The 18,975-nt window shown below is 45.9% G+C and overlaps 1 protein-coding gene across 1 annotated transcript; it reads right to left on the reverse strand.

The window, feature by feature from the left end:
- Window positions 1-6,560: 6,560 nt before the first annotated feature.
- Window positions 6,561-9,094, reverse strand: LOC125481595 (tRNA wybutosine-synthesizing protein 3 homolog; the record flags this gene model as incomplete). The annotated part of the gene is made up of 2 exons (XM_048593372.1): window positions 8,797-9,094; window positions 6,561-6,641 (listed from the first exon to the last, which is right to left on the reverse strand). Coding segments are annotated over exons 1-2 (249 nt in total), but the record flags the coding sequence as incomplete, so codon positions are not given.
- Window positions 9,095-18,975: the final 9,881 nt, after the last annotated feature.

The following is an 18,975-nucleotide window of genomic DNA, read 5'->3' on the forward strand; positions in this document are numbered from 1 at the left end:
CGCAAGCTCAATTGAGGCTTTCAATAAAATTGGATAATTTCTAAGATGTGTTTATTCACAGGACAGTGAAGGACTGGTGATACATTTCCAATCCAGGATGGTGAGACTTGGAGGGGAACTTGCGGGTGGTAGTGTTCCCATCTGTCTGCTGCCCTGCCCAGGTAGTAGAAGTAGAGGGTGTTGACAAAGTAGTCTTCATGACTTACTGCAATGCATCTTGTTGATGGTACACACTGCTGCGACTGTTTGCTTGCTGTCAAGGGAGTGAATGTTGAATGTGATGGAGGCAGTGTGATAGCCAATCAGGTTGCTTTGCCTTGGATGGTGCCCTGCTTTGAGTGTTGTTGCAGGTGTGCTCATCCAGGCAAGTGGGTAGTTTCCCTTCACACTCCTGACTTGTGCCTTGTAAAAAAGGTACAGGGAATAGCAGGAAAGTTCCTTACTGCAGAATTCAGAGTCACTGACCTGCTCTTGTAGCCAGAGTATTTACGTAGCTTGTTCAGTTTAGTTTCTGGTTAATGGTAATTTTTCCTTCTATTCATTTGTGGGATGTGGGCGTCATTGGCTGGCCAACATTTCTTGCCCATCTCTAGTTGCCCTTGAGAAGGTGGTGGTGAGTTGCCTTCTTGAACCGCTGCAGTCCTCCTCCTGTGGGTTGACCCACAATACTATTAAGGAGGGATTTTGACCCAGTGACAGCGAAGGAACGGCGATATATTTCCAAGTCAGGATGGTGAGTGGCTTGCAGGGGAACTTGCAGGTGGTGGTGCTCCCATATGTCTGATGCCCTTGTCCTTCTAGATGGAAGTGGTCATGGGTTTGGAAGGTGCTGTCTGAGGATCTTCGGTGAATTTCTGCAGTGCATCGTATAGCTAGTACATACTACTGCTACTGAGCATCGGTGGTGGAGGGATTGAATGCTTGTGGCTGCTTTGTCCTGGATGGCATCAAGCTTCTGGATTGTTGTTGGGGCTGCACTCACACAGGCAAGTGGGGAGTATTCCTTCACACTCCTGATTACTGCCTTGTAGATGGTGGACAGGCTTTGAGGAGTCAGGAGGTGAGTTACTCGCCACAGTATTCCTCGCCTCTGGCCTGCTCTTGTAGCCACTGTGTTTATGTGGTGAGTCCAGTTGAGTTTCTGATCAATGATAACACCCAGGATGTTGATAGTGGGGGATTTAGTGAGGATAACACCATTGAATGTCCAGGGACAGTGTTTATATCACCTCTTATTGGTGATGGTCATAGCCTGGCATTTGCGTGGTGCTAATGTCACTTGTCGGCCCAAGCCTGGATATTATCCAGACCTTGTTGCATTTGGACACAGACCACTTTAATATCAAGGGCTGTCACTCTCACGTCACCTCTAGAATTCAGCTCTTTTTTTTAATGTTTGAATCAAGGCTGTATTGAGGTCACGAGCTGAGTGGCCCTGGCGGAACCCAAAACTGGGCGTCACTGAGCTGGTGCCGCTTGATAGCACTGTTGATGACACCTTCCATCACTTTACCGATAATTGAGAGTAGACTGATGGGGTGGTAATTGACCAGGTTGGATTTGTCCTCTTTTTGTGTGCAGGACATACTTGGGCAATTTTCCACATTTTTGGGTAAATACCAGTGTTGTAGCCACACTGAAACAGCTTGGCAAGGGGAGCGGCAAGTTCTGGAGCACAAGCCTTCAGTACTGTCACTGGAATGTTGTCACGGCCCGCAGGCTTTACAGTATCCAGTGTCTCCAACCATTTCTTGGTATCACGTGGAGTGAATTGAATTGGCGGAAGACTGGTATCTGCAACGCTGGGAATAATGGAGGAGGCCAAGATGGATTATCCACTCGGCACTTCTGGCTGAAGATTGCTGCGAATGCTTCAGCCTTATCTTTTGCACTGATGTGCTGGGCTCTTCCATCATTGAGGATGGGGATATTTGTGAAGCTTCCTCCTCCAGTGAATTGTTTAGTTGTCCACCACGTGACAGGACTGCAGAGCTTAGATCTGATCTGTTGGTTGTGGGATCACTTGGCTTTAACACTTGCAGCTTTTGCTGTTTTGATGCGCATGTAGTCTTGTTTGATGGCCTCACCAGGTTGACATCTCATCTTCAGGCATGCCTGGTGCTGCTCCTGGCATGCCCTCCTGCACTCTCCATCGAACCAGGGTTGATTCCCTGGCTTGATGGTAATGGTCGAGTGGGGTTACGCTAGGCCATGAGGTTACAGATTGTGCTGGAGTACAATTCCGCTGCTGTTGATGGCCCACAGCGCCTCATGGATACCCTGTCTTGAGTTGACAGATCTGTGCCAACTCTGTCACATTCAGCACAGTGATAGTGCCACACAATACGATGGAAGTTATCCTTGACGTGAAGGCAGGACTTTGTCTCCATAAGGACTGTGCAATGGTCACTCTTACCGATACTGTCATGGACAGATGCAACTGCAGTTGGCAGATTGCTAAGGATGAGGTCAAGTATGTTTTTCCCTCTCGTTGGTTCCCTCACCACCTGCCGCAGACCCAGTCTAGCAGCTATGTCCTTTAGGACCTGACTAGCTCGATCAGGAGTCCTGCTGCTGAGCCACTCTTGGTGGTGGGCATTGAAATCCCCGCCCAGAGTACATTTTGTGCCCTTGCCATCCTCAGCGCTTCCTCTAAGTGTTGTTCAACATTGAGGAGTGCTGATTCATCAGCTGTTGGTATGTGGTAATCAGCAGGCGGTTTTCTTGCCTACGTTTAGCCTGAAGCCATGAGATTTCATGGGGTCCGGAGTCAATGTTTAGGACTCCGAGAGCAACACCCTCCCAACTGCGTACCACCGTGCCACCACCTCTGCTGGGTCTGTCCCGCTGGTGGGACAGGACATATCCAGGGATGGTGATGGTGTCTGGGACATTGTCTATAAGGTATGATTCTGTGAGTATGACTATGTCAGGCTGTTGCTTGACTAGTCTGTGAGAAGCTCTCCCAATTTTGGCACTAGGCCCCAGATGTCAGTGAGGTGGACTTTGCAGGACTGGGCTGTTTCTGCCATTGCCTTTTCCAGTGCCTAGGTCGATGCCAGGTGATCCCTCCGGTTTCATTTCTTTGAGACTTTGTCACGATTGGGACAACCGAGTGGCTTGCAGGTCATCTCTGAGGGCAATTGAGAGTCAACCACATTGCTGTGGCTCTGGAGTCACATGTAGGCCAGACGAGGTGAAAGTGGCAGATTTCCTTCCCTGAAGGACATAAGTGAACCAGATGGGTTTTTCCGACAATTAGCAATGATTTCATAATGATCACTAGATTCTTAATTCCAGACATTTTTTAAAATTATTGAATTCAAATTCCACCATCTGCCGTGGTGGGATTCGAATCCGGGTCCCCAGAACATTAGCTGTGTTTCTGGATTAATAGACTAGCGATAATACCACTCGGATGTAACTGATTTAAAGAATGATTGTGAACAAGGGTTTGATAGATCAAATGCAGAGAAACAATTTCCTCTAGTAGTGTTTTATCAAGAAAACTGAACAACACAATGGGGATAAGAAATAGTATATTGCACCAAACAGTGGTGATAATGTCGGAAACAGTATAAACAAAATTAAAAATTAAGGTGAGAGGGGAAAAGTTTAAGGGAGATATGCGTGGACAGTTCTTTACGCAGAGGGTGGTGGGTGCCTGGAACGCGTTGCCAGCGGAGGTAGTAGAGGCACGCACGATAGCATCGTTTAAGATGTATCTAGACAGATACATGAATGGGCAGGGAGCAGACGGATACAGATCCTTGGAAAATAGGCGACAGGTTTAGATAGAGGATCTGGATCGGCGCAGGCTTGGAGGGCCGAAGGGCCAGTTCCTGTGCTGTAATTTTCTTTGTTCTTTTAATAAGACAGTTATAATGGGTGTGTTCAATTTGCATATAGGCTAGGTTCATAAGTCAGCACAAATACTTTGGAGAATTAATTCCTGGATTGTGTAAGAGTGAGTTTCTGAAACAGTATGTTTCAGCCAAATAGGAATTTTGCTATTTTGTATTAATATTAATTAGTTCTTTCTCATTACAGAATAAGTAGTACTTAGATATGCACCGGTGATATCAAGGCACACAGGCTATAGGCCACGTGCTGAAGAAAAAAAATGGGACTAGAATAGTTAGGTGGTTATTTTTGACCATCACAGACACGATGGGCTGAAAGGACTTTTCTGCATTATACATTTCTATGACTCTATGAAACTAAGGTCTTGAATCCTAGCAAAAGAAACTATAAGGGTACGACGGACAAGTTGAATCAGGTGAATTGGGAAAATACACAAAGATTTGAAAGTAGATGAGCAATGGCTAGTATTTAAAGAAATACTACAAGGCCTATAATAGATATTCAATTCACCAAGGCACAAAGGGAAAGGTGAATCAAAATGGTGAATGAAAGAGTTAAAGAATGCATTAGATCAAAGGAGGTGGTGCATATGAATTTAAGAAATAATGGGAAGCCTAAATATGGGGCAATTTAGGACTTAGCAAAAGAAGGCAAAGAAACTAACAAAGATAGGAAAAAGATGAATTCAAGCCTGAGAGGAACATAAAGGAGAACTGACAAAAGCTTCTATCGATATGTGAAAGGAAGATTAGCAAGGATAAAATGTGGGCCCATTAAGGTGGCAACATGAGGATCAACAGTGGCGAACAGAAGAACAGGCGAGAAACTAGGCAACTACTTGCATCTTCCTTCATGGAAGAAAATACAGTAAATCTCCCAGAAATATTAGGCAACCAAGGTACTTGTGTAACTGCAGAAATTAAAGAAGTTAGTATTAGTAAAAAAGTAGTAATCAAAAAATTGAGGCTCATAAATCTCCTGGACCAGGTGAGCTTCATTCTAGAATGCTCATGGAAGTAGCAGCAATTTCTGAGTGGAAGGCAGAGCATGTCCCATTGAATGAACACCAAGGCGATCATTATATTTGTCAAGACGTCTAGCTACCTGCAGTAAGCTACACAGACATTTCCTATCCTGGCATTTAGAAAGATGTACCATGTCTGAACCAGAAACTGTGGGACAGAAGCAGGTCAATCAGTCCATCATGCCGGAGTTTGTAATCCTCAACTCCATTTTCCTGACTTTTTCCCCCAAAACCCTTGGTTCCCTTACTGATTAAAAACATGTCTGTCTCAGCCTTGAATATATTCAACAACAGAGCCTCAACAACTTTCTGTGATAAAGAACTCCACAGATTTGCTATCCTTAGAAAAGAAATCCTCCTCGGTTTTAGAAAGGTGACCTCTTATTCTGAAATTATGATCCATGGTCCTAGACTCTACTAATAGGGGAAACAACCTTTTTGATCTACCCTGTCAAGTCCCTGAAGAATCTTGCATGTTTCAATAAGGGTGCTCTCATTCTTCTAAACTCCAGTCGTTACAGGCCCAACCTACTCAACCTCTCCTCAGAAGACAGTCCCTTCATATCCGATATAAGCCCAATGATCCTACTTTTATATTCCTTTTGAAATAAAAGGCCAAAATTCCATTTGCTTTCCCTATTACCTGCTGGACTTGGATGCTAGTTTTTTGAGCTTTATGTACAAGGACTTCCAGATCCCTCTGTTTTGTAGTTTTCTAATCTTTCTCCAGTTAAATAATATTTGGCTCCTCTAATCTTCCTGTTAAAGTGCATAACCTCATTTCCCCACGTTACATACCGAGTTTATGCTACTTACTTAACCAGTCTATACCCTTCTGCAGACTCTTCGTGCCATTGTCACTACTTGCAGTTCCACCTCTTTTGGTGTCATCAACAAACTTAGTTACAGTACATTCATTTTCCTCATCCTAGTCATTAACACATATTGCAAGTAATTGTGGCTCCAGCACTAATCCTTGTGCCATTCCACAGTTACATGATGCCATTCTGAAAATGCCTCCCTTTATCCCAACTCTCTACCTTCTGTTAGTCACTTAATCCTCTATCCAACATCATGGGCTGTTATTAAGTAGCCTATCGTACAGTGTCTTATTAAAAGCCTTCTGGAAATCCAAATATATTACATCTACTATATCCTGTTTAACCATCATGCTTGTTACTTCCTCGAAGAATCCTAGTAAATTTGTCAGGCAGGATTTCCCCTTCATGAAGCCATGCTGACTCTCCTTGATTAATCTAACTGGTCCATAGTTACCCTTGATTTTTTCCTTTGCTTTCTAAATAAAGGTATTATATTGGCATTTTCCAATCCTTTGGCACTTTCTCAGAATCTAAGAAATCTTGGAAGATTCCTACCGATGCATCCACTATCTCGGTAGCTACTTCTTCCAATATCCTATGTTGGATCCCATTGGGTCCAAGAGACTCATCAGTCTTTACTCCCATTAGGTTCCATAGAACTTTTTCTCTTGTGATAATTACTTTAATTATTTCCTCTGTTTCTTTTGCCCAAAATTTAGTAATTTTTTAATGCTATTAATGCTTCTACTATGAAAACTAAGGCACAGTGAATTAGTGATACAGGTGTTGAAAAAAATTCTCTGACAGGCAAAACCAGAGATACAAAGGAGAACAAAATATTGGTAACTTACCACATCTTCTTTCTGACATTTCTGATGAGTCACAAATAACCACAAGCAATTCTGTTTTTGTGCTTCAGTTTGATCAGAGCCCTAAGCAAATCACAAGTATGTCACACATTACTTGGCTGCATTGATCCATCAGAAAAGATCAATGCTACATTAAACAACTAATGTGCCAGATCACTCTGTGAAGACAGTTGTTGCCAGCAATAATTTATTTTTAAATTCACAGGATAAGGGCGTTGCTGGCTAGGCCAGCATTTATTGCCCATCCCTAATTGCCCAAGAGGGCAGTTGAGTCAACCACATTTGTGGATTTGGAGTCACATGCAGGCCAGATCACATAAAGATGGCAGTTTTCTTCCCAAAAGGGAATCAGTAAACCAGATGGGTTTTTACAAACAATAGAAAGTGGATTTATGGTTATCATTAGACTCTTAATTCTAGATTTTTTTTCCAAATTGAATTCAAATTCCAACATCTGCCATGGTGGGATTTGAACCCGGGTCCCCAGAACATTGCCTGGGTTTCTGGATTAACAGTCCAGCACTAATACCACTAAGCTGTTGCCTCCCTTTAAAGTTCTCAGGTTAAGACATGCTTGGGTAACAGCATGAACTCAGCTGTGGCTCAGTGGGTTGCACTGTCCCTTCTACTCAGATCATTATCAGGTTTCCTTTATCCCCACATTACACAGCCACCACTCCTACATCTTGGAAGACAGGAAAACAATAAGACCGGTGAATGTGGTTCGACCACATTTGGAATACTGCGTACAGTTCTGGTCACCACATTACCAAAAGTATGTGGATACTTTGGAGAGGGTGCAGAGGAGGTTCACCAGGATGTTGCCTGGTATGGAGGGTGCCAGCTATGAAGAGAGGTTGAGTAGATTAGGATTATTTACATTAGAAAGACGGAGGTTGAGGGGGGACCTGATTGAGGTCTACAAAATCATGAGAGGTATAGACAGGGTGGATAGCAAGGAGCTTTTTCCCCAGAGTGGGGGACTCAATTACTAGGAGTCACGATTTCAAGGTGAAAAGGGAAAAGTTTAAGGGAGATATGCGTAGAAAGTTCTTTACGCAGAGGGTGGTGGGTGCCTGGAACACGTTGCCAGCGGAGGTGGTAGAGGCAGGCATGATAGCGTCATTTAAGATGCATCTAGACAGATACATGAACAGGCAAGGAGCAGAGAGATACAGATCCTTGGAAAATAGGCGACAGGTTTAGATAGAGGATCTGGATTGGTGCAGGCTTGGAGGGCCGAAGGGCCTGTTCCTGTGCTGTAATTTTCTTTGTTCTTTGAAACATACTCCTCCAACTTGTACATTTCATAAGAACATAAGAAATAGGAGGAACAGGCCATTTGGCCCCTTGGGCCTGGTCTGCCACTCAATAAGATTGTGGCTAACTTTTTCATGGACTCGGCTGCACTTATCTGCCCACTCACCATAACTCTTCATTCCTTTACTGTTCAAAAACCTATTTTGGACTTAAAAACATTCAATGAAGTAGCTTCAACTGCTTCAGTGGGGAGGGAATCCCACAGATTCACAACCCTTTGGTGAAGAAGTTCTTCCACAACTCCATTCAAAATTTGCCCCCCCTTATTTTGAGGCTAGTCCCCCTAGGTCTAGTTTCACTCGCCAGTGGAAACATCCTCCCTGCTTCATTCTTATCTTTTCCCTTCGTAATTTTATACATTTCTAGAATATTCCCACCCCCTCACCTCATTCTCTAAATTCAAAATTAGTACAATCCCAGTCTACTCAGTCTCTCCTCAATAAGCCAATACTCTCAAGTCTGGGATCAACCTAGTGAACCTCCAGTGCCAAGACACCCTCTCTCATGTAAGGAGAGAAAAACTCACCAGCACCTTAAAAAGCTGCTGCTGCAAAAAAAACTATTTTCAAACTCCCTCCCTCTAGCTATGGAGGACAATATTCTATTTCAAACTGGAGTTCCAATGGGACCAGTATGTTTTATTAAAGTGTTACTGGTTTTTCTCCTTCTTCAGCTGTACAAATTGAGGGCGAACACCCTAACCCTTCCACTTTACCTCCCACCCCCACCCCAGCTCTCCGCCCCTCAAACCCTTCTCACCTAAAGTCCCTGTAATTTTTCCGAAAAGGCACAGAGCTCTGACAGGAGTTTCTAGAACATGGAGGCCGATGAGTGGGTATGCAATCCATCCCCCTACAATGCTTCTGCCATCCCCCCCCCCCCCCGGCTGCCCCCCCACCGCCAGCAGCAGCAGCACCCGGCCTGAACACGAGCTGGTGGTGCTGAAGCGCTCCGACCGGTTGAGTGTGTCCAGGAGGGCCCCGATCTCCGGGTCCACCCCCCCTGCCCGGCTCCGGTCGCTGCCGGGCCGCAGGCGCTGCTCCTTCCGCTCGCGGAACCTGTCCATGGCGGGGCTGGGGGCGGTTGCCGAGGAGACCGTTCGCGCGCCGCTAAGCGAACGTTTAACGGCCGCAGCGCGAGCTCCAGGGACGGCGGCCTCCGGGGGACAACGCGCAGAGCGCGACCGGCACTTCCGGTGTTCGTTGTCGTTCTAATCGCCTCATGTTTATTCAACTCCCGGCGCGGGTCTGGTGCTGCTGTCGCCGTCACCATACAAATGAGCTTCTCGAAAACCGTAAGAAACTTGTCGGATTTGAAGCAAGTTGCTCGTTCAGCGACACCATAGGTCGGACTCCCTTTTAAAGATGAAATAAATGCAGGATGATCTTTTCCCCGCAGGGGTTGGCCTGCTCCCATTGTCGGTTTCCGAGAGAGTGAAATGAGGAGGCAGTGTTTCCAGGGGCAGGAGGGTCGGTGGGCAGAGGGAGACAAATTGAAGGGAATCGGGAAAAAAAAACCCAGAGAGGGGAGATGAAGGGGATTTGTCGGCAAAACAAGAGGTGGCCATTCCGCCCATCCTGTCTGCACCAGCCCTCTGAACTCAACGACAGTTCGCTGTCTTTCCCCTCATTTCCTACACACACACTATTTCTATCCAATCATCCAGTTCCCTCTTGAATGCCTCAACTGAACTTGTCACCCTACATTTCCAAGCAGTGCTTTCCACACCTTAACTACTCACCGTGTGAAATCATATATTCTCGCGTCGCCTTTGCTTCTTTTGCAAAACACTTTAGAACGTAGACCAGTACAGCACATCATGTCTGTGCCGACCATGACCTCTACTGCCTGCACATACTCCATATCCCTCTAGTCCCTACCTGTTCATGTGTCTGAATAAATGCCTCTTAAACGTTGCTATCATATCTGCTTCTACCACCTCATCTGGCAACACATTCCAGGCACCTACCACCCCCGTTCCAATGAATTTTAACACAAGCTCGGTATTTCACAGAGTGGTCAATAGTAGAAATAGGGGAGGGCGATTGGTTGTGGCAGAATCACCTGCACCTGTCCTGTTTCAATCTACAAAGTCAAAAATCACACCACACCAGGTTATAGTCCAACAGGTTTTTCTGAAGACACAAGCTTTCGGAGTCTTACTCCTTCTTCAGGTGACACCTATATCTACACAGAACCTGACCCAACGTGTAGAGAATCAATGGCTCCAGCTAGGGAAGGAATCCTGTTGAGAATGCAGTTTAGGTGCGAGGATGAAAGAAAGGGCAGCTGAAGAAGCAGGATGAACGATTATCTTGAAATTAAAGAGACTGTTCTACCTTTGAGACAATTGACATGTATCCACAACAGGCGCTGTGTTTTCCTGTGTGTGACTACTGATCTCTGCGTTAAACTTTGGTAGGTCCCCAACCCCTGCTATATAGGTTATGGCTATTTACAGTCCCCAAAGCGTCACTTAATATTATTTCCCCCAGGAGCTGGTCACCCTGCCTTGAAAATTCAGATCAGTTGGTCACCCTGTCCCAGAACAGCAGTGTGGGAGTCCCCTCTCGTTGTTGGGCCACATACGGATGCTCTCACCACAAAGAGAAGGAGCTGGAACAGCACAGGGTTAGACTGCATGAAGTAGGCATGTCATCACCCACTTGGAAAAGCATGCTGATACTCAAGCCCCAACAAAAGTTCCCAATTTTGCAGTCTCTGTTGGACTCAGACTAAAAGAAAACACTGATGAGGTTTCTGCCCTTAACAAGAAACTACTATTTATTACAAAGTAATCAATCCTAACCAGATTCAAACAATACTACGAATTGTCAACCTGTAACTTCACTAGTTGAAAGCTCCTTCTTAAGCCGCTACATATAAATACAGACAAACAAACAAACTTGGATGTTATGGATGAAGGGAAGAAAATATTGGAGAAACACAGTTCTGTAGCACCAGTCCACAGGCAATAAGGAAACCCTTTAACTTCAAATTCTGATATCAGTTATTTCTATTCTTTACTGCAAAAACTGGGCAATTGGTACACAAATCGTTCAATATTTCAGTCACTGGTTAGAAGCAATAGCTTGTAGCAGATAGTGAGAGAAAATAGTGAGTTATTCCACGTTTTGGTTAATTCACTCCATAGAAAGGTGGAGAAAATCTTTCTCTGTTGCGTTCTGGAGGATTCTGACCCTGTATTATCCACACATTCTCCGTTCACCTGCCCAGGAACTGGAGAGTTGTTATCATGTCCCCCACCCTACACGTTCCACATCAGGCCGGTTGCCCTCCGGGCCCAGCATGCTATCGGTCTGTGTTGCAGTAGTGGGCCAGCACAGCTGTCAGTGGTTCAGTTTGGGATTATGTTCGGCATGGACTGGTTGGACTGAAGAGTCTGTTTCTGTGCTGTGTGACCCTGTGACTCTATGACTCTGTGTTGATGACAATTCCACAACTCCTGACTATGCAGATCAATCGGCAGTCTGTCTCTGGGCAAAGCTTGCTGTGCACATATTCAAGATGCTATGGCACCATGGACATCTTCCCCCACTGCTTGAACAAAGTAACAGTGTAAACAAAATACAGAATGAGGTCCAACAACTTGCCTTTAAAATGCAGCAACTCTTTTTGTAGTCCTAGGTTTATTGCAGTATCCTTTTTTAATTTTGGTCTACAACGCAAATTAAAGAAAAAATTTTTAAAAATGTGTACTTATTAATTAATTGGGAGCAATGGTGTTATGAGCATGCTCTTCCAAGTAGTGATGGTGGGTTTGGGACTGGCCTGGAGAAAGGAGAGAATGAGGAGACTGACTCTGATGATACCTCCCAATCAACTTTAAAAATCTGTTTGTAGAGATTTTGTTGTCAGCCATTTTGAGCACACTGCTTACAGGAACTATCTGAAAAGCATCTTTGAAGAAGTGCTGGACTGCTCTGCAGTCTCTGCTTTCACTCTGATAACAGTTGTGTGTCTCATGAGTTCTGGAACACAGTCTCAGTCATTGCAGACAGGTCTGGTATCAGTTACCTGCATCTGCAGTCACCCCTTGGGGACCAAGACATAGCCAAGAAATTGATCGAATTCAAAATGGCCTTGCCTTAGTTGGTTTCAAGATCTTCTGAATCTCAGTCTTTTTTAGGTTCATAGTATTACCTTAAAAAAAACTTAAAATATGGTGCATATTTAGAGAGAATTGGCTTCAGGATTAGAACTATCCTCCTGGCTGAAATCTCACTCTGGAAATAAGTATACTGTACTACCCGTTCCAATAATTCCTGAATAGTGGGCCAAACAATGTGAAATAGAACGCTACGAGACAACTACACAAGGTGAATGTAACTGCGACAGCAAGGAATCCAAACACTTTTCATCACTATCATAAAAAGTATCATAACAAGTTTTTTTATGAGACTAGACATTTTTAAATTCATTCAGGAGTAGTGGGTGTTGCTGGTTAGACCAGCATTTATTATCCATCCCTAAGTTTCTTGGAGAAGGTGATGGTCAGCTGCCTTCATTCCAAACTATTATAGTCAAATGTATAGTAAATTTAACAAAATCCAAAAGATCACATAAAGCAACAGTTTTGTAATATTTCGCAATTATGTCAAGTGTTTATTGGGATTATCTTATGGCAGGAATTGTTCTATCATACAGAATGGTGTATCAACGGATGTACACATGGGAAAACAACCAAGTTTGTTTCCAACTAACATACAGTGTAAATTAATTGCAATTAAACTAAATTCAATCTGCAGCTTAAATTACAGAGTCGGGCCGGGCTGCGTAAATAAGTCGTTTTGGTACCCTTGAACCATGAAGGTAACAATTTGTGTGGGAAAGTGTAACTTTTGCATAATTTAATGTCCTGACTGCATATCTGTTTTCAGTGAAAATAGGGGAATAGTAATGAATCAGAAAGCACCATTTCAAGGTGAAAAAATGCTGAAGGTCTCACTATGGGGTAAAAATATTTATTCTACTGCCTCCCCCTCCCCCCAGCTCAATCATCATCAGCACTGCTTCTGAAAACTTGCACCACCATATCTATCCACCCAAGGTAAATATCCTCAGTTTTGATCACTGAGCTGTTTGGCAAGTGCCCTTTATTTCTTGTAAAAAATTAGCCATGCTGACTGTATGAGGCAACTAGAAATGAGAGAAAAATACCATTAAATCCCTTCTCAGTATAATTAAAAGCTCAAAGTAGATGTGTAGTGCTTTAAAATGATTGGAGCTATAGAGTTGTACTGCACAGAAACAGACCCTTCGGTCTAACTCTTCCACGTGGACCAGATATCCTAAATTAATCGAGTCCCATTTAATATTTGGCCCATATCCCTCTAAACTGTTCATATACCCATCCAGATGCCTTTTAAATGTTGTTATTGTACCAGCCTCCACCACTTCCTCTGGCAGCTAGTTCCATACATGCACCACTCTCTGCATGAAAAAGTTGCCCTTTGGTCCCTTTTAAATCTTTCTCCTCTCACCTTAAACCTCTAGTTTTGGACTCCCCCACCTCAGGGAAAAGACCTTGGATATTCACCCTATCCAGAACCCTCATGATTTTATAAACCTCGATAAGGTGATCCCTCAGCCTCTGATGCTCTAGGGAAAGTAGCCCCAGTCTATTCAGCCTCTGCCTATAGAATAAACCCACCAACCCTGGCAACATCCTTGTAAATCTTTTCTGAACCCTTTCAAGTTTCACAACATCCTTGCTATAGCAGGGAAACCAGAATTGCACATAATATTCCAAAAGTGACCTAACCAATGTCTTGTAGAGCTGCAACATGACCTCCCAACTATACTCAATGCACTGACCAATAAAGGCAAGCATACCAAACACCTTCTTCACTATTCTATCCACCAGCGACTCTACTTTCAAGGAACTATGAACTTGCTCTCCAAGGTCTCTTTATTTAGCAACACTCCTCAGGACCTCACCATTAAGTGTTTAAGCCCTGCCCTGATTTGTATTTCAAAAATGCAGCACATTTATCTAAATTAAACTCCATCTACCAGCCCTTGGCCCATCGGCCTATCTGATCAAGATCCTGTTATACTCTGAGGTAACCTTCTTCACTGTCCACTACACCTCCAATTTTGGTGTCATCTGCAAACTTACTAACCATACCTGCTATGTTCACATCCAAATCATTTATATAAATGTTGAAAAGCAGTGGACCCAGCAACGATCCTTGTGGCACACCACTGGCCACAGGTTTCCAGTCTGAAAAGCAACACTGCATCACCATAATGAAAACTTAAATATGTAAACTGTGGCACAGTTGTAGTGCTTCAATCAAGTCAAATAATGTGTATCCAAACTCATTCCAGAATGGCAAAAGAACAAATTGCATTCATGTAGTACCTCAGTACTTTCCCTCTGGCAGTCCAGCATTCCATCAGTACTGACCCTCTGACAGTTCGGCACTCCTTCAGTACTGACCCTTTGACAGGAAAACACTCCCTCAGTACTGACCGTCTGACAGTGCAACACTCCCTCAGTACTGACCGTCTGACAGTGCAGCACTCCTTTGGGACTGTCCCTCTGTCAGTGCAATGCTCCTTTGGTACTGTCTGTCTGACAGTGCAGCACTCCTTTGGTACTGACCCTCTGACAGTGCAGCGTTCTTTTGGTACTGTCTCTGACGGAACAGTGCCTCTTTGGTACTGTGTCTCCACAGTGCAGTGCTCCTTTGGTACTGTCACTCCACAGTGCAGTGCTCCATTAGTACTGTCTCTCCACAGTGCAGTGCTCCTTTGGTACTGTTTCTTTGACAGTGTAGCACCCTTTGGTACTGTCTCTCCATAGTGCAGCTACCCTTGGTTTTGCCTCTCCACAGTGCAGCTCTGCTTCGTTTTCCCTCTGTAACATTGCACTGCTCCTTCTGATGGTGCAGTGCTCACTTCAATTTAACTCTCAATGTAGAGTTCCCTCCATACAACACTCAGGGTGTTAGCCTGGCTTATGTGTTGTGGTCCTTAGGACCTGAGCCTATGAATTTTTTTTGGCTCAAGCTGGGAATGTTCCCAGCTAAAACTGATTCCGTCTGACCTTATATAGGTTGTTTGTCGTCGATCCCTGAGGGAGCAGGTACAGTTTGCTGTCCTGGTAAATTTGAAGAAGAAAAAAGTAACTAAAACATCTCCTGTCTGCTACTTGAAGGAAAATATACAAAATTTGATACATTAATCTTAATCTTAACAAACCCTAATGAAAGTTGGAGAATGATGTGTTTACTGTTGAAAGCAGTCCTGCGATGTTAAGTGCATAATCTATGGCATGTGATTTTTGGTCTGTGTTTCTGATTTAATGATTAACTTGTCAGTTTTTCTGTAGCCACGATGATTTTCTTTTAAGGAAAGAAACAGTCTGAGTGAGAGAGAGCTCTTGAAAGTTATAGAAATTTGTTTTCATTGAAAGAGATTGTCAGTGATTAATTTTGTTTCTTTTGCTGAGGAGAAACACCCATGGGTTGGAAATTAGCTTTTGTATTTCATTGCAGCAGCTTTACAGATGTCTCAGCTGAAGCTGGGTATATCCTTTATTCATTCACGGGATGAGGGCGTCACTGGCGAGGCAGCGTTTATTATCCATCTCTAATTGCCCAAAGGGCAGTTAAGAGCCAACCAGATTGCTGAGGGTCTGGAGCCACATGTAGTCCAGACTAGGTAAGGATGGCAGTTTCCTTCCCTAAAGGATATTAGTGAACCAGATTGGTTTTTCCCGACAATCAGCAATGGATTCACGGTCATCATTAAATTCATAATTCCAGATATTTATTGAATTTTAATCCCACCATCTGCCATGACGGGATTTGAACCTGCGTCCCCAGAATGTTACCTGGGTCTCTGGATTAACAGTCCAGCGATAATACCACTAGGCCATGTGGTAGATATAAATAATTTGGTTTATTCAATTTTATATTTTTTGTTTCAGAGATAGTAGGAACTGCAGTTGCTGGAGAATCTGAGATAAACAAGGTGTAGAGCTGGATGAACACAGCAGGCCAAGCAGCATCAGAGGAGCAGGAAGTATGACGTTTCGGGCCTAGACCCTTCTTCAGAAATGGGGGAGGGGAAGGAGGTAAATAGGTAGAGAGGGGGAGGTGGATAGAAGATGGATAGAGGAGAAGATAGGTGGAGAGGAGACAGACAGGTCAAAGAGGCGGGGATGGAGCCAGTAAAGGTGAGTGTCGGTGGGGAGGTAGGGAGGAGATAGGTCAGTCCAGGGAGGACAGACAGGTCAAGGGGGCAGTATGAGGTTGGTAGATAGGAGATGGGGGGTGGGGCTTGAGGTGGGAGGAGGGGATAGGTTAGGGAGGCGGGGACGAGCTGGGCTGGTTTGGGATGCAGTAGGGGGAGGGGAGATTTTAAAGCTTGTGAAGTCCACATGGATACCATTGGGCTGCAGGGTTCCCCAGCGGAATATGAGTTGCTGTTCCTGCAACCTTCGGGTGGCACCGTTGTGGTACTGCAGGAGGCCCAGGATGGACATGTCGTCTGAGGAATGGGAGGGGGAGTTGAAATGGTTCGTGACTGGGAGGTGCAGTTGTTTAGTGCGAACCAAACGTAGGTGTTCTGCAAAGCGGTCCCCAGGCCTCCACTTTGTTTCCCCGATGTAGTGGAGGCCACAACGGGAACAGCGGATACAATATACCACATTAGCAGATGTGCAGGTGAACATCTGCTTGATGTGGAAAGTCTTCTTGGGGCCTGGGATGGGGGTGATGGGGGAGGTGTAGGGGCAGGTGTAGCACTTCCTGCAGTTGCAGGGAAAAGTGTCGGGTGTGGTGGGGCTGGAGGGGAGTGTGGAGCGGACAAGGGAGTCACGGGGAAAGTGGTCCTTCTGGAAAGCAGATAAGGGTGGGGAGGGAAAAATGTCTTTGGTGGTGGGGTCGGATTGCAGATGGCGGAAGTGTCGGAGGATGATGCGTTGGATCCGGAGGTTGGTGGGGTGGTACGTGAGGACGAGGGGGATTCTGTTTTCATTGTTATTGCGGGGAGGGGGTGTGAGGGATGAGTTGCGGGAAATGCAGGAGACACGGTTGAGGGTGTTCTCGACCACTGAGGGGGTGAAAGTTGCTGTCCTTGAAAAACGAGGACATCTGAGATGTAAGGGAGCGGAATGCCTCATCCTGGGAGCAGATGTGGCGGAGGCAAAGGAATTGGGAATACGGGATGGCATTTTTACAGGAAGGTGGGTGGGAGGAGGTGTATTCTAGGTAGCTGTGGGAGTCGGTGGGCTTGAAATGGATATCGGTTTCTAGGTGGTTGCCAGAGATGGAAACAGAGAGATCCAGGAAGGAGAGAGAGGTATTAGAGATCGTCCAGGTGAACTTAGGGTTGGGGTAGAAGGTGTTGGTGAAGTGGATGAACTGTTCGAGCTCCTCGTGGGAGCATGAGGTGGCGCCGATACAGTCATCAATGTAACGGAGGAAGAGGTGGGGTTTAGGGCCAGTGTAGGTACGGAAGAGGGATTGTTCCACGTAACCTACAAAAAGGCAGGCATAGCTTGGGCCCATGCGGATACCCATGGCCACCCCCTTTGTCTGTAGGAAGTGGGAGGAATTGAAAAAGAAGTTGTTGAGGGTGAGGACGAGTTCGGCTAAGCGGATGAGGGTGTCAGTGGAGGGTGACTGGTCGGGCCTGCGGGACAGGAAGAAGCGGAGGGCCTTTAGGCCATCTGTATGGGGAATGCAGGTGTATAGGGACTGGACGTCCCTGGTAAAGATGAGGTGTTGGGGACCGGGGAATTGGAAGTTCTGGAGGAGGTGGAGGGCGTGGGTAGTGTCACGGACGTAGGTAGGGAGTTCCTGTACCAAGGGGGAGAAAATGGAGTTGAGATAGGTGGAGATAAGTTCGGTGGGGCAGGAGCAGGCGGAGACAATGGGTCGACCAGGGCAGTCAGGCTCCTCCCACCCACCTTCCTGCAAAAATACCATCCCCTATTCCCAATTCCTTCGCCTCCGCCACATCTGCTCCCAGGATGAGGCATTCCACTCCCGTACATCTCAGATGTCCTCGTTTTTCAAGGACCACAACTTCCCCCCCCTCAGTGGTCGAGAACGCCCTCAACCGTGTCTCCCACATTTCCCGCAACTCATCCCTGACACCCCCTCCCCGCAATAACAACCGAAACAGAATCCCCCTTGTCCGCACGTACCACCCCACCAACCTCCGGATCCAACGCATCATCCTCCGACACTTCCGCCATCTGCAACCTGACCCCACCACCGAAGACATTTTTCCCTTTCCCACCCTTATCTGCTTTCCGGAGGGACCACTCTCTCCGTGACTCCCTTGTCCGCTCCACACTCCCCTCCAGCCCCACCACACCCGGCACTTTTTCCTGCAACCGTAGGAAGTGCTACGCCTGCCCCCATACCTCCTCCCTCACCCCCATCCCAGGCCCCAAGAAGACTTTCCACATCAAGCAGATGTTCACCTGCACATCTGCTAATGTGGTATACTGCATCCGCTGTTCCCGTTGTGGCCTCCTTGACATCGGGGAAACCAAGCGGAGGCTTGGGGACCGCTTTGCAGAACACCTACGCTCAGCTTGCACTAAACAACTGCACCTCCCATTCGCGAACCATTTCAACTCCCCCTCCCATTCCTCAGACGACATGTCCATCCTGGGCCTCCTACAGTGCCACAACGATGCCACCCGAAGGTTGCAGGAACAGCAACTCATATTCCTCTTGGGAACCCTGCAGCCCAATGGTATCAATGTGGACCTCACAAGCTTCAAAATCTCCCCACCCCCTACCGCATCCCAAAACCAGCCCAGCTCGTCCCCGCCTCCCTAACCTGTCCTTCCTCCCACCTATTCCCTCCTCCCACCTCAAGCCCCACTCCCATCTACTACCTACCAACCTCATCCCGCCCCCTTGACCTGTCCATCCTCCCTGGACTGACCTATCTCCTCCCTGACTCCCCACCTACACTCACCTTTACTGGCTCCATCCCCGCCTCTTCGACGTGTCTGTCTCCTCTCCACTTATCTTCTCCTCTATCCATCTTCTATCCACCTCCCCCTCTCTCCCTATTTATT

Source organism: Rhincodon typus, unplaced genomic scaffold (assembly GCF_021869965.1).
Source record: "Rhincodon typus isolate 14 unplaced genomic scaffold, sRhiTyp1.1 hic_rhity00002733, whole genome shotgun sequence".
Taxonomy (NCBI): Eukaryota; Metazoa; Chordata; class Chondrichthyes; order Orectolobiformes; family Rhincodontidae; genus Rhincodon; species Rhincodon typus.